At 41.7% G+C, this 15,960-nt stretch overlaps 1 protein-coding gene across 1 annotated transcript; it reads left to right on the plus strand.

Annotated features, from left to right (window-relative positions):
• The first annotated feature begins 14,233 nt into the window (after window positions 1–14,233).
• On the plus strand, window positions 14,234–14,731 carry LOC142166135 (zinc finger BED domain-containing protein RICESLEEPER 1-like). Its single transcript, XM_075224560.1, has one exon. It carries the CDS (start codon window positions 14,234–14,236, stop codon window positions 14,729–14,731), a length of 498 nt encoding a protein of 165 aa, XP_075080661.1.
• Window positions 14,732–15,960: the final 1,229 nt, after the last annotated feature.

The raw sequence follows: 15,960 nt of genomic DNA on the forward strand, positions 1-15,960 counted from the left end.
AAACAAAGAGCGGAGAAAACAAATTTAAAAGAGAAGTGTCCCTTTCGGGACAAGAAAGACTTATCTGAGGAAAACATGCTGACTTTAAATTGACATGACATGTTTTTTGGACTGGATGTCTGACCTTCACGAACTTGCATTTCCTCATGAACCAAAACGGATCTATGTTTCCAAACCAGTGGAACCTTGCCAAGACTTTCTGAGGTGGAATCATCCTTTCGGCCGACAGCGCCCTTTGCGGGTTTTCGCTAGTCGACCTCTCTCATTTCTCTTCTTGTTGTCGCTTGATAGCACTTTTTGCGAGTTTTTACTAAACAAGCTCTCTCATTTTCGATTTCTCTGCTCCCGTCGCCTCACGGTGCCCGAAGGTTTTCACCGACGAGACTCTCTCGTTTTATTTCTCTCAATTTGAATGTGCCGGCCTCCAATCATGATGTCTCTCGGCTTCCCCTGCCTTTGGCAATTGATCCGAAGGACTTGTGCTTGGTAAAGGAATGGTAGATGAAACTACAACTTATAAGCCATTTGGTGTGCCCCAGTTTCAACTTTAGGGTAAATTGGATTTTATATTTGGTGTGACTGAACCCCAGAGAGAGGCTGCCTACGTATCCTTTCGGAATCAAGTCAGACGTAGTTCAGGCTCAATCAATGTTTTTTTTGTGGTAGCCAAAGAAATGTAACCGGCTCAAAAGGGCTTGTAGAGAGATTTGATAGTGTTTGGGTAGTGGGAATAAAACCTTCATCATCTCAAACGTGCCAAGACCACTGAAGTAAAACTCAAACATAATATCTTTTGACGGCGTCCTCATTCATTGTTGTTTCAGGATCATTTCCTTCAATATCACCCAGATACAATGCTCCTCTCGGCAATATCTTCCTGATGATGTATGGGCCTTTCCAATTAGGAGCAAATTTTCCTTTCGCTTCCTGGTGATGTGGCAGAATGCGCCTTAATACCAGATGCCCTACTTCAAAATTCCTGGGTCGTACTTTCTTGTTATAAGCATGGGCCAATCTATGTTGGTACAACTATCCATGACAAACCGCGGCCATTCGTTTCTCGTCAATCAAAGTCAGGGATTCCAATCGAGTCTTAACCCACTCGCTATCTTCAATTTCTGCTTCGACAATGGTTCGGAGCGAAGGAATTTCCACCTCTGCTGGTATCACAACCTCGGTCCCATAAACCAACAAGTAAGGGGTTGCCCCTACTGATGTGCGTACTGTAGTGCGATATCCCAACAATGCAAAGGGTAACTGTTCATTCCATTGTCGGGAACTCTGGATCGTCTTCCTCAAAATCTTCTTGATGTTCTTGTTTGCTGCTTCAACAGCGCCATTGGCCTTGGGCCGATAAGGAGTGGAGTTCTTATGCGTTATTTTGAACTGTTCGCATACATCCCCCATCAAGTGACTATTCAGGTTTGCCGCGTTATCTGTGATGATAGTTTCGGGAATGCCAAAACGACAAATGAGATTTGAATGTACAAAATCCACCGCAGCCTTCTTAGTGACCGATTTGAGAGTGACAGCTTCTACCCATTTCGTGAAGTAGTCGATAGCAACCAATATGAATCTGTGTCCATTTGAGGCCTTCGGCTCGATCGGACCAATGACGTCCATGCCCCAAGAAACAAATGGCCAAGGTGCAGACGTGGGATGCAGTTCTGTGGGAGGTGCATGAATCAAATCATCGTGCACCTGACACTGATGACACTTTCGAATGAAGCTAAAACAGTCCTTTTCCATGGTCATCCAGTAATAACCCGCTCGAAGGATTTTCTTTGCCAAAACATACTCGTTCATGTGGGCCCCGCATACTCTTGCGTGTACTTCATGCATGATTCTTCCTGCCTCCTCGACGTCAACACATCTTAACAAATTGAGGTCCGGGTCCTTTATACAATACCTCACCACTCAAAAAGAAACCACCTGCATGCCGCCGAATAGTTCTCTTTTGATATCCAGTAGCATGTTCGGGGTATTCTTGTGTCTTCAAGAACCTCTTGATATCATGGTACCATGGCTAGGTACTTGATCCTGCCTCGACTACATTACAGTAACCGTGTCTTTCCCTGATTTGGATTTCCAAGGGATCGACGTGGGCGTTGCCTGGGTAGGGTAACATTGAAGCTAAGGTGGCAAGTGCATCCGCTAGTTCGTTGTGACAATGCGGGATATACCTGAACTCTATCGATTTAAATCACTTGCCTAGATCCTCCACGTGCTGTCGGTAAGGAATAAGCTTGACATCCCGAGTTTCCCATTCACCTTGGGCTTGCCGGATAATCAGGTCAGAGTCCCCCATAATCAATAAATCTTCAACATCCTGATCGATCACCATATGCATGCCCATGATACAGGCTTCATATTCAGCTGTATTGTTCGTGCAAAAGAAGCGCAGCCTAGCTGTAGCAGGATAGTGCTGACTAGAGGGTGAGATCAAGATTGCCCCAATTCCTACACCTTTGGCGTTTACGGCCCCATCGAAGAACATCTTCCAAACATGAGCGTTTTCCGAGACTACTTCTATGGTGTTTATTTCTTCATCTGGAAAATAAGTATTCAATGGTTGGTATTCCTCATCAACCGGGTTTTCAACCAAATGATCCACTAACGCCTGGGCTTTCATCGCCATGCAGGTGACATAGACTATGTCAAATTCAGTAAGCAAGATTTGCCACTTGGCTAGTCTTCCAGTAGGCATTGGTTTCTGAAATATGTACTTCAAAGGATCCAACCTGCTTATGAGGTGAGTAGTGTGAGCTTGGAGATAATGTCTCAATTTTTGAGCGACCCACGTCAAAGCACAACACGTTCTTTCCAGCAAAGTGTACTTGGCCTCGTAGCCGGTGAATTTCTTGCTCAAGTAATAGATCGCCTGCTCTTTCTTTCCGGTTATGTCATGTTGCCCGAGGATGCAACCGAAAGAATTTTCCAAGACTGTCAGATACAAGAACAGGGGTCTCTCTGGCTCTGGCAGGACCAAAACTGTGGGATTTGAAAGATATTCTTTGATCTTGTCAAAAGCTTCTTGACACTCAGCCATCCATTTAATCGCTGCATCCTTCCTCAATAGCTTGAATATGGGCTCACATGTGCTAGTCAGCTAAGCAATGAATCGACTGATATAGTTTAACCTGCCCAATAGACTCATCACGTCTTTCTTCGTTCTTGGGGGAGGTAGATCTTGGATAGATTTTATCTTTGTTGGATCTAACTCGATACCTCTCCTGCTTACTATGAAACCCAAAAGCTTGCCTGATGGGACTCCGAAGGCGCATTTAGCCGGGTTCAGCTTCAAGTCATACTTTCTTAGTCTCTCGAAGAATTTCCTCAAGTCTTGGATATGATCGTCCTGAGTCTTGGACTTGACTATCACGTCGTCTACATACACCTCTATCTCTTGATGCATCATGTTATCAAAAATGGTAGTCATGGCTCTCATGTAAGTTGCCCCAACATTCTTCAAACCGAATGGCATAACCCGATAACAGTAAGTGCCCCAAGGTGTAGTGAAAGCAGTTTTCTCGGTGTCTTCTTCATCCATCAACACCTGATGATATCCAGCGTAACAATTTACGAAAGACTGTATCTCATGTTTGGCGCAATTATCAACAAGGATGTGGATGTTGGGAAATGTGAAATTGTCTTTGGGACTCGCCCTGTTCAAATCTCGATAATCCACACACACCCGAGTCTTTCCATCTTTTTTCAGCACTGGAACTACATTCGCCAACCACGTGGTGTACTGGACTACCTGAATTACTCCTGTTTTCAACTGCTTGGTGATTTCTTCTTTAATTTTATCACTGACATCAGTTTTGAACTTTCTCTGCTTTTGTTGAACTGGAGGACAATTAGGGTGAGTTGACAATTTATGCACCACTAGATCAACACCTAATCCTGGCATGTCATCGTATGACCAAGCAAACACATCTTTGAATTCAAAAAGGAGTTGAATTATCGCGTCTCGCATTTTCTTGTCCGTGTGAATGCTTATTTTGGTCTCTCGAATTTCTTCAGGAGTTCCCAAATTAACCGGTTCAGTGTCATTCAGATTCGGCTTAGGTTTATTCTCAAAGTGTTCCAATTCTCGATTTATTTCCCTAAAAGCCTCTTCTTCGTCATATTTCGGTTCTTGGTTCATTATTTCACAATTAAACAGCTCGTTGTGATCTGGGCGTGAAGTCCGCAAGCATGTCATATTGTTAGCCGCATTATTATAACTGAAAGAAAAGATAAAGGAAAAATAACAAAAATCAGAATAAAGGAAAAAATGAGGAAATACTGATTTTTATTCCTTGGAATTTGAAAGATAACAAGGTTTATAATTCAGGAATTCAAAACAAGAAACTGAAGGGAAAAATCCGAGTTACATCCTGGGGATAACTCGTGATGTAGGAAAGGTGGCAGGACAGGTCTACCCGGACTCCTGCACAGTTGGGAACGGCGTGGCCTCCCAATTTTGAAGCTTGGCGTTTGGTCACACATATAGCATCTCAGTGGTGCTTGTGCCTTCTCCTGGTTGAACCATGTGAGCTTCGTGGAGCATTCCTCTCATTTCCCCACATATCTCCTCGATCTCTTCGGCCGTAAAAACCTCGTCGTCTTCTTCTTCGATGTATTTCGGCCCGATGAAAGTCTCGTATAAATTTGTCAATGGCCGAGGCAGTTTCCAACCCTTATTTTTCCTCTTCCTTGCACACTCTTCATCTTTTGGAGTGGGTTGAAAACCTATCCCAAAAAGTTTCTTAGTGGAAGGCAAGGTGATGGGTTCCGTTATTCCTTGCAGCGTTCGTCCAAGCCCTTTCCCTGGCTTGAATCCATGTCGGATCATTTCTTTAGCCACTATGATTGAGGCGTTGGACAGGAAAGGTTGGGGGTAAGGTCTTTCTTCCTCATGCTGCTCCGCTAACACAACTTCGAAAGCCTGATAAACCGTGTGCTCACTCCCTTACCTTGCTTCTAGATATGGGATGGATGGGTCCCGGTAAATAGACTGTTCGTATTCTCCGTGGACCACAATTTCCCGATCTTCGTATTCAAACTTCACCATTTGGTGAAGAGTGGAAGGTACAGCCCCTGCCGCATGAATCCAAGGTCTGCCGAGGACAAAATTGTAAGAAGTATCCATATCAAGCACTTGGAAAGTTATTTTGAACTCCACCGGTCCTATAGTCAACACCAAGTCTATTTCCCCGAGGGAATTACTCTTGACGCCATTAAAAGCCCTTACGCAGACATTATTGGGGCGAATTCTTCCAGTCCCAATTTCCATTCTCTATAGTGTGGAGAGCGGACAAATGTCAACGCCTGAACCTCCATCCAACATTACCCGCTTGACGTAGTAGTCTTCGCACTTAACTGTCAGATGTAAAGCTTTGTTGTGAGCCACTCCCTCTGGAGGTAAGTCGTTCTTACTGAAAGAAACCTGGTTAACTACGAAGAACCTTTCCGTCATTCGTTCCAGTTGTTCGACTGAAGTCTCAGCCGGTATGTACGCTTCATTCAGGGTTTTGAGCAAGATCTTCTGGTGTTCGGCCGACCTCATCAACAGAGATAGCATGGATACTTGCTCGGGGCACTTGCGTAACTAATCCACCACATCGTAGTCGGGCATTTTCATCTTTTGGAAGAAAACTTCCACTTCTTCAACGCTTACAGGCTTCTTGGGTGGGAAGCGTTTCCGTGTGGCGTTGTTTAACTCTTGAGTGTTTGAATATCTTCCAATGAAAGTATTCTCCGGAAGTTCCCCCGTGACTTCTCTACCTTTGTACGTAACCAATGTTCTTTGATAGTTCCACGGTTCTGCGGACGGGTCCATCATTGGCTTCTGTGGTACGCGTCCGATAACCACTGGCTCATTCAGCCGAGGTGGTTGAATCGTCCCCCGGACCACATAGGCCCCTTTCGGTACGTACATTGGTTTTTCCATTTTGACTTCGAATATCTGCGGCTTCTCTGCTCGATCTCGTGGAACGTAAAGAACTTCATTCCTCACAGGCACCATCGTTACTGTCTCTGTCTCGACCTTCTCTTCGAGCTCAACCTTGACAGCACTAGTCTTCTTTTCCCCTTTCTCTAGCTTCGGGGCGGTTTTAGGCTTTTCCCTGCATCGACGATGGCGATTATAGCTTTTAAGGCAGGATCAAACTCTTTGTCCTCACAAATCATTCCAATCAACGGCCCGTTATTGCGAGCGGGCAACGGATTGTTAGTCACATTTGGGACCTCCTCGTCCCTCAATACTATCTTCCCCTGCTCTATTAAGTTCTCAACCACCCTTCTCAAAGTCCAACAATCATTTGTATCGTGCCCTTTTGCTCCCGAATGATAAGCACACCTAATGTCAGCTTTGTAAGCAGGTGATGCCGAATTGTGTCTTGTTTGAGGGACTGGCTGCAGGAAACCCATCTGGACAAGCTTTGGGAACAAGTTAGAATACGGTTCACCAATGGGTGTGAAAGTCCGTCTTCTAGGTGGTTCCTGAGGGCGGAAGTTATTTTGAGGTGGCTGTGGATTATAGTGGTTCCGGTAAGGAGGCTGATTTCTGGGAGGTGGAGCTGGGCCTCGATTGGCTTGCTGTGGTGGATGGACATAGGGCTGGGTATTCATGACCATGTAGGGCTGAGGAGCATAAGTCACATTTTGGTGGGGGTAGTAATACTGTGGGGTTCTTTCTGGAAAACGGGGCCTAGGATTACGATATTCCCTCGCTTATGATGCTGCCATGGACGTTTCTTCTTTTTTCTTTCCTCTTGCCATTCCTCCGGACCCGTTTTGGACGGTTTGGGAGGTTGCCCTTATGGCTGCCTGACTTAAGATTCTACCCGTCTTCAAACCATTCTCTACCATCTCCTCGATCTTGATTGCTTCCGCAAAAGGCTTTCCCATGGTTGACATCATATTCTGGAAGTAGTCTGATTCTTGAGCCTGGAGGAAAGTAGTGACCATTTCTATCTCGTCCATGGGAGGTTTTACCCTTGATGCTTGTTCGCGCCATTTAATAGCATATTCTGTGAAACTTTCCGAAGGTTCTTCTTTAAGTTTGACAGAGAATTTCTGTCCGGTGCGATGCCAATATTATACTGAAATTGTCTCATAAAATCTCTGGCGAGATCATCCCATATATGCCATCGAGATATGTCTTGGTCCATATACCACTCTGAGGCTATTCCTACCAGACTTTCTCCGAAGTATGCCATCAACAATTCTTCTTTGCCGCCGGCTCCACGCAATTGGTTGCAATACTTCCTGAGATGAGCAATGGGGTCGTCGTGCCCGTAATACTTCTCAAACTTTGGTGTTTTGAAACCCACGAGTAGGTGCACGTGAGGGAACATGCATAGATCGGTATAGGAAACACTCTTCTGCCCGTTTAAACCTTGCATGTTTTTCAAACTTTGCTCGAGGCTCCTCATTCTTTTTGCCATCTCATCTTGTTCAGAAGCTTTGGGGTTTTGATCTTTCCCAGGTGCAAACTCGTATTGAGGTTGTTGAGGCTGAGTGCTGGTGGTGAACCAAGTTAGTTCCAGTGAGAAGGATGGTGCTTGAAATGTGAATGAGGATGAGTCAAAATTCTGCCTGTGTGTAGCGGGTTGTGCCACGATTGGATAGGGAGGTGCAGTGAATTTGTTCATAGCTACATCTGTTGTTGACATCCGGGGATAAGAATCAGAGGGTGATCCAGCAGAGTGGGCTAAAATGGTCGGGTACCCGAATGAGGTAGTTGGATAGCTTATGGGGACGTTGGAAGCCCCACTTGTCCTGGAGAATAACTCAGTGAACCCAGGGATTACACTTGGTGGATCTTTTCCGTTATTCCAGTCATCCAACATCTCCAACATGCGGAGCCGCAGGATTCTGTTTTCCTCAGCAGTTGCTGACTCGGGAGTCGGGACGGCCGAGATTGAACTCTCCTCGGAGACGGGAATTGTCGGCAAAGGAATTTCCGAAGACATCTCTATACTTCCCTTTGATCTTGTGAAGTAAGTGTGAATACTCCCTCTCGACTTAACGACGGGCAACTGAACACTCCCTTTCGACCTCGTGAAGTATGAATGTGAGGCCAGACCTCCACCGAACCAAACCACCTTTTCTAAAAACCTGGAACTTAGCAGCAAGCAAACGGTTAGTTTGAAACAAATAACAGATAGGTAATCTCACGTTGGGGCGTGATGCACCTATACAGTTAAGTGAATTTCTACATGTTTGCAACGAAGACATGCGTCATTCCGGCTTCTCTTTAGGCTTCCTTTTATTTATCATGTTTTTTTTTTTATTATTTCCTATTATGATTGTTTTCATTATTTGGAGTTAAAAATGTGACCGGATCCGATGAGGATTGCCTACGTATCACGATGTTGCGTGAATTAGATCATTACGTAGTTCAAAGCAAACGGGTGTAAAAGAAGCACACATTTTATTACTGAAACAATCTCTTACAAACTAACATTTTTGAAAAAGGAGAAAATAACAAGCCTTGAAATAAGTACAGACTCAACAGACTAATACGCCCTGATGCGAAAAGACGGACAGAAGATGCTAAGATGGAAAATACAGACTCGACCTATGAATACATTAAGGTTTCGAGAATTGGCGCCCGTGGGGCATTGTTCGGCCTCGCCGCGGTCTTAGCTGTGAGGTCCCTTTCAAGTTGTTCCAGCTCATACATGGTCTACTTGACATAAATCATCACTGCCGAGAGAACGGTAATGCTGGTCATGTTTTCACATCGTAGACACCTTCTGATGATGGCATGGGCAATGGTCGTAATCTTATCCCTGGTTTGCCTCTTTTCTTTGAGTAGGTGCTCTATTTGATCATTACGGGCTGTCATAATCCGAGAATCCTGGAGGCATTGATTATGCCAGTGCTGAATTTCTACTTACATTTGGGCTAAGAGCTTGTGGCAATGTCTATTTTCAGCTTCAAGGGTTCGGGTTTGCTCAACCGCTTTGTCCACCTTTTCCTTCATATTGGCAATGGTTTGCTCGTGATCCTTTTCCAACTGCTGCAGGTACCGGTTACGCTTTTATGTCCTTCTTGCCCAGTGTGCTTCGAGTCCTGCTATGGTATTTTCAAGATTTTCTGACTCACTCCGGCACTCCCCAATTTCCATTCTTGAACCTTTTATCAATCGTTCATCCGAACAGCTCCTTTGCTGGCTATCAGCGTCTATCCTCATCTGTTTGATCTAGGCCCCGAGCATCTCGTTTTCCTGAGTCAACCTGTTCTTTTCTCCCAGATCGGTAGCAACTTGCACGTTGTGCTCATATTTCAGACCTTCAATTTGTTGCTTCAATTTGCTAATTTCGGCACGATAGCCTCTTTCTTTTGCTAACCAATCCCACTGCTTTTGCGACGACTCGGCGAAATTTAGGATGTGGGGTCTTTTAGCCGGCCTTTCATGTTCAAGTTCTCTTCTGTACCACGCAAGGTAACCTGGCACCATTTCACTTTTGGCCCAATCCTGCACATAAGTATCCGCCTTCAAATATGGACATTCATTCCAGATCTGGCGGATTTTTGCTTCAGGAAATTGTCCTTCAGGGCTAATATCAATTGTTTGAGCACTAAGATCTTCCTCGTGTGGTACTATATGGCATCTTCCGAGTTGTCTCAAGACTCGGCAGGGCGCGTAAGGTTGAATGCTCTTAAGTCCTATCAGTAGAAAGTGAGTTTTAGCTGCTGGCATATACATGACCTCATCAACAGGCAACCATCCCAGTGTCCACTGTATTTGGCTAGCAGTGAGAGTCTGAAAGAATGAAGTCCATGCCATAACTCCTTTGGGCATACTGACCTCCTTGGTTCTCGTGTAAAACTCTTCTATGCAAGTTTTCTTCGAGGAACCATGGCTCAAAAGCTCGGAACGATGGCAGAGATGTTCAGTCATCCATATTTGTAGCAGCAAGTTACACCTTTCGAAGAAATTCCCCCCGGCTTTGCAGACTGTGAGAGCTCGAAAGATATCAGATACCACCATAGGCGCGAGTATCATTCTGAGTGAGCAAAGTAATGACGACCCCGGATATTTTCAGATCAATATTTCCATCCTTCCTTGGAAATACCAGAAGGCCCAAAAATGTTATCATGAAAGCCACCCGTCTGTGCTCATCCCACTTCTGACGACTACCTTTGCTGCATAGCTTGTTAATCAGATTACTGAATCCTCCTACATGACCATACCTGTCGTATATGAAGCATGGATTACAAAAACCGGCGGCCAAATCTGGGTTATGGACCGTCCTGGGTATTTTCAGTGAGTCTAGAAATCGATGCACCGTGACAACTCTTGGGGAAACCAGGTATTTTTGCTTTAATGGAAGTTCAGCATTTCCGATGTACCCAACCATTTCCTCCAGAGTCGGGGTAAGTTCAAAATCGGAGAAGTGGAAAACATTGTGCGCTGGGTCCCAGTAGGTGACCAAGCTCTTATGATATCTCCCCGAGGCTGGATTTCCAATAAACCCGTGAGACCTTTCAGATATTTCTTGACCTCATCTTGCCCTTCAGCACCTAGATCATTCCACCATAGCCGTAACTTGATAGGGATTTTAGTCATTATCGAAAAGTGTTCATTTTGCATCGTGCTCATCCTGCACATTTATTAAGGCGACTTTAAGCAAAAATGATTTAACTCAAAAATATTTTGACTATATTTTTAAAAAAGAAGATCCGATTTTCGAAAACGGCCTTTCAGCACTCGGGGACGAGCATCCTAAGGCCGTTGGGAAATTTGGTCAGAAAAATAAAAATGACCAATAATGGTCGTTTGTGCAAAATCAGCCTTCCGGCGTCCCTTTCGGGAACATTTGGCTATCCTTGACAAAATGGCATCACCCGACTCATTCATGATGAAATTAAAATTCTAACATTTTGGCTATTTTTGAAAAGGGGAGGTTGGACTCGATGAGGGCTGCCTACGTATCTCGCACCCTGTGAGAATCAAATCGGCGTAGTTCGGGCCTCCAGAAATAGGGGAAATAAACTAAATCCTCTTTTTTGAATAAAATCTTTTAAAGGAAAGGAGAAAATATTTTTGGATTTTTATATATATTTTTTTATTATTTTTTTGAAAAGAGATGAAGACTAAAGAAATATTTTTTTGAATTTAAGACTTTTTTTACTCCCTTTTTTGAAACTTCGAAAAATCTTCTAAGGAAGTATTTGGACTATTAGTATGCATTTATGAAAGAGATACTACAAAAGAAAAATATTATATATATATTTTTTTGAATTTTTTTTATTTTTTTTTATTTTTAAACAAATACCTTTTTGGATTTTTAATAAATCAAACTAAAAGACAAATTTTGTTTTCATTTTTTCCTTTTTTTTAAGAAAATTCTGGCGAGGTTTTAGAAACCGGTCAGCATGCAGAACTGAAGCAAATAAATGCGCAAAACAAACGGGATGCAGCAGGATGGTCTTTTCATTTCAGGTTGCCTGTCCTAGACGGACCCAACCTCTGTGTTGAGTCCCCTATGTCAAATGCAACATGATGCAAATAAGCGTTCCTACTAGGGATCCGGCATGAGGTTTTTTCATACTAGGTTTATAACCTGGGTATATGTTCTAGACTGTGTACCCGAGCGGACAACTCGAGTCGAGGAGGGGGTTACGTACCGAGGACCCGCGAGATCGTCCGGCTTTGTAACTTGTCCGGCCTTTTTCTTATTTTAGGTATTGACACTAACAGAATAGGGAGTCTCGACCAGCGAGCTTCTCCCCTGAGGTAAGAAGAGAAAGGTTTCGGCACAGTTTATATACAGTTCAGATAATATCATAGCAGTAAAAGACAACATTTAGCAAGTTATGCCCAAATAGGGGTGGGCATATATCGGGTAAAACCGATAACCCGAACCGTTAATTACTTATTGGATTATAGGTATTGGGTTATTGGGCTAATGGTTCGGTAACGGGTAAAAAATATTCTTATTGGTTATCGATTCGGGCTCGGTTTATCAATTCTGTTATTGGGTAAACCGATAAACCAATAAGGGTTTACTAATTTACTAGTCTACCCTTTAGTCTAGTAATACTAGGGTTTCATTTTCATTATTTCATATAGTGCTTTGCTTTCTCCGCTATCTGCCTCACTTACTCCTGTCCTGTGCTTGAAGTCCTCAGTCAAGCCCTTAGTCCTCAGTCCTCACCCTCAGAAGTCAAACCTCACCAGTTCTCTGCCAGTCCGCCACCGGCCACACGGCTCTAGCAGTCAAGCCCTCACCAGTTCTCTGCTTCATGACTCACGCAGTCACGCCCACACGACTGAGCCCGTCAAAACTCAGTTTTCTATATCTTTTTCCGGCAGAGCGTTGCACTAAGGTTAGTGTTTCATATCCCATTTCTGAATTCGTCTTAGTTTGGTATCATAGAAATCAATTTTTGCATATTTTCCTTTTTTATGAAGCTTGAAAAATGGTTTCCCTAAAATGTTTGGTTTCTTGAATTTATACTACAATGATTGTTTGGTTTCCTTTTTCATACTATACTGATTTATACTACACTGATTTATACTATAACATCATGCAAATTTAGTGGGTAACATCCTGAAAATTTGGTGTTGTATAACAAACGAAGGTGGTGTTTTCTTTCTCTGTTGTCCGTACTTATCTTTTATTTTACCCTGCTTGATAATTGCTGCTTAGAGCCTTAGACTGAGTTGTTTCCCATCCTCACTTGTTTACTGTCTATGTTGTGGCAGGAAGTATTAAGCATTTATTCAAAAAATATGTGTTTCATTTTAAGATTTTAAGCTAAATATGTAGTTATATGTGTTTCATTTTAAGATTTTGTTGTCTCGCTGCTTGATTTCTTTTAAATCAAATTCACAGTGACACAAAAACATGGCTGAAAATATCATGATTGATAAGGTGATTGGTGAAAGTGGAGCTTCTAATTCAAATGCCACATCACAATCTCAATCAGTTCAATCGAAAGCAAAAAAACAAAGAAAAAAGAGGTCTGTTGCATGGGAATATTTCGACCAAATTATTGATCCGGAAGGAAATCAAAAGGGTGTTTGTAAACATTGCAAAAGAGAATATTTTGCCGATTCAAAAGATAATGGTACGAAATCACTCCTTACACATATGGCCAAGTGTTTAAAAATGCCTTTAGATGTTGCAAAAAGTCAATCAAAACTAGGTTTTAACCCTATTCCGGGGGGTAATAAGGGTGATGTAGCCGTTGTTCCTTGGAAATTTGATCAAGAACAATGTAGGAAGGCTTTGTGTCGTATGGTGATCGTTGATGAACTTCCTTTCAGCTTTGTTGAAAAGGAAGGTTTTATGAATTTTATGAAAGTTGCACAACCTTTTTTTCGAATTCCTTCACGTAGAACTGTGACTCGGGACTGTTTTGATCTTTTCAATGATGAAAAACGTAAGTTGGTGAAGCTTTTTAAAGATCAGAGAGTTTGCCTTTCCACTGATACTTGGACTTCCTTACAACGAATAAATTATATGTGTATTACTGTTCATTGGATTGATAGTGAATGGAAAATGCATAAAAGAATTGTCAACTTTTGTCCAATTTCTAGTCATAGGGGGAAGATATGGCAAATAGTATTGTTAATTGTTTGAAAGAGTGGGGGTTACAAAAGATTTTCACTGTCACAGTTGATAATGCTAGTTCAAATGATGTGACGATGAAGGAGCTTTCTAAGAAGTTAACTAAATGGGGGACCAATTCTATGAATGGTAAGCACCTTCACGTGAGGTGTATGGTTCATATTATGAATCTTGTTGTTCAGGATGGTATAAATGAATCAATTGTGTCTATTGAATGTATTAGGCAAGTAGTGAGATATATCAGGCAGCCTCCTGCTAGGTGGAAAAAGTTTCGGGAATGTTGTGATGAAGGAAATCTAGTTAGGAAATCTTTATGTTTGGATGTTCCTACAATGTGGAATTCTACATACTTAATGTTGAACAGGGCTATTGAATATGAGAGTGCAATTTTAGAATATGTTGATCATGATATTGGCTTGTCACATCATCTTGAGTTTGTTGATATTGTAAATGGAAGTCCTGCAGGTACACTTTTGAGTAGTGATTGGGAGGATGTAAAGAAATTGACAAAATTTCTTGAAATCTTTTATAAGCTTACTATAAAGGTATCTGGCTCACTTTATGTTACATCAAATCATCATTTTCTTGAAATTTGTGAAGTTGCTGTTTACTTGAAATAATTGATATTAAATGAAGATGTTTTGTTGGGTTCAATGGCAAATAAGATGAAGGAGAAATTTGATAAGTATTTGGGTGATCCAGAAAAAATGAACAAAATGATTTTCATTTCATGTGTTTTGGATCCTCGGTACAAGTTTGATTCTGTTAGTTTTGCACTTGCGAAGATGTTCGAAGAGAAAGGGCCAATTATCGCGAAGGGAGTGCATACATACATGACTTCATTGTTTGATGAGTATGTAAAGTCTTATTCAAAAGATAAAGTTTGTCGTCCCTCTTCATGTTTATCTAACTCTTCATTGGACACAATGGAAACTTCAAATGGATCTTTTGGTTCTTTCTTTGAAGAATTAAAAAGACATAAAGCTGGGATTAGAGGTTTAGATTCTAAATCAGAATTGGAAAAATATCTAACAGAAGAAGTTGAAAATGAAATAGCAGACAATAATATATTGCTTTGGTGGAAAGTAAACTCACCTAGATTCCTCATTCTTGCTGAGATGGATCCGGATGTATTATCTATTCCTATTTAAAGTGTTGCATATGAATGTGCATTTAGCATTGGAGGGCATATTCTTGATTCATTTAGGAGTTCATTGACTCCTAAATTGGTGGAAGTTCTCCTGTGCCTTCAAGATTGGCTTCGAAGTGAGCCATTACCTGTAAGTGTTGAGGAAGATTTAGATGTTCTCGAGCAACTAGAACAAGGTAGCAATATTTTAATTTGTTTGATTGTATATTATTTTTATAAATAGTTTATTTAATATTTTTGTTGTTTGACTTGTTAATATATATTATCATAGATTTTGCCAATCTTGGAAACGAACCCTGCGATGATGATATGTAGAATCTTAGATAGTTGTAAGTTAAAACTTTGGTAAGTTAATTATTCAACTTATATGTTATACATAGTATGATTACAAATATTACTTGCTTAATATATTTTCTTGTTATGTTTAATAGGTGTAACCATGCCTCGACTTTGTGGTCTCAAAGCTATCTCACATGTTTGGAGTCACTATGAAAGGATTGAAGAAGGTGATGATGGATGGTGGAAAGTAAGATGTAGTTATTGTCATCTTGTTTTATGTATTATGTTTGGACTTTGGACTTGTTAATCCTAAGGTTGATACTACTTTGCATTGTTATTAATGTGTTTGAACTATTACTTTGGAGTTTGGACATTACTGTGTATACATCTGTTTTTGGGTTGTAAAAGTTGGGATCTTTTTATCTCCTATTTTTGTTAGATTGGAATTTGAGTTGTTTGCATTTTGTATGCACAGGCAATTGAGGTACTGCCGTACTGGGTATGTTTAGTTTGAGGCAAAAAATGTACAGCTTTGTGTGCTGAAATTATTCAGTGAGAAGTTTAACTTTAAACTGAAATTATTGTGAGAAATGTTGGTTTTATGTGCAGCTTTGTGTGCAGTTTAAACTGAAGTTTAAATTCATCAAATGCTTGTAGTTCTGGAGTTCTATGGCTTCTGCCACAATATATAGCAGCTTCCAGTAAACTTTGTACAAACGTTCAGCAATCAGCACTATTAATTTTAGTTTTACCTTATTGGGTAAACCGATAACCGAACCGATAATGATCAATAACCGATTAACCGATACCCGATAAGCAATATCTTATCGGTTTGGTTATCGGGTTATGATATTTGTAAACCGATAACCGATAGGCAAAACCGATAATATTCAAAACCGAACCGAGCCGACCGATGCCCACCCCTATGCCCAAACATGTAATAAAGATCAG

The sequence above is a fragment of the Nicotiana tabacum genome, chromosome 11 (assembly GCF_000715075.1).
Source record: "Nicotiana tabacum cultivar K326 chromosome 11, ASM71507v2, whole genome shotgun sequence".
NCBI lineage: Eukaryota > Viridiplantae > Streptophyta > Magnoliopsida > Solanales > Solanaceae > Nicotiana > Nicotiana tabacum.

Excerpts from the sequence above, each read along its gene's own strand:
- LOC142166135 (XM_075224560.1), top strand. The coding sequence starts at position 14,234 with ATGGCAAATAAGATGAAGGAGAAATTTGATAAGTATTTGGGTGATCCA.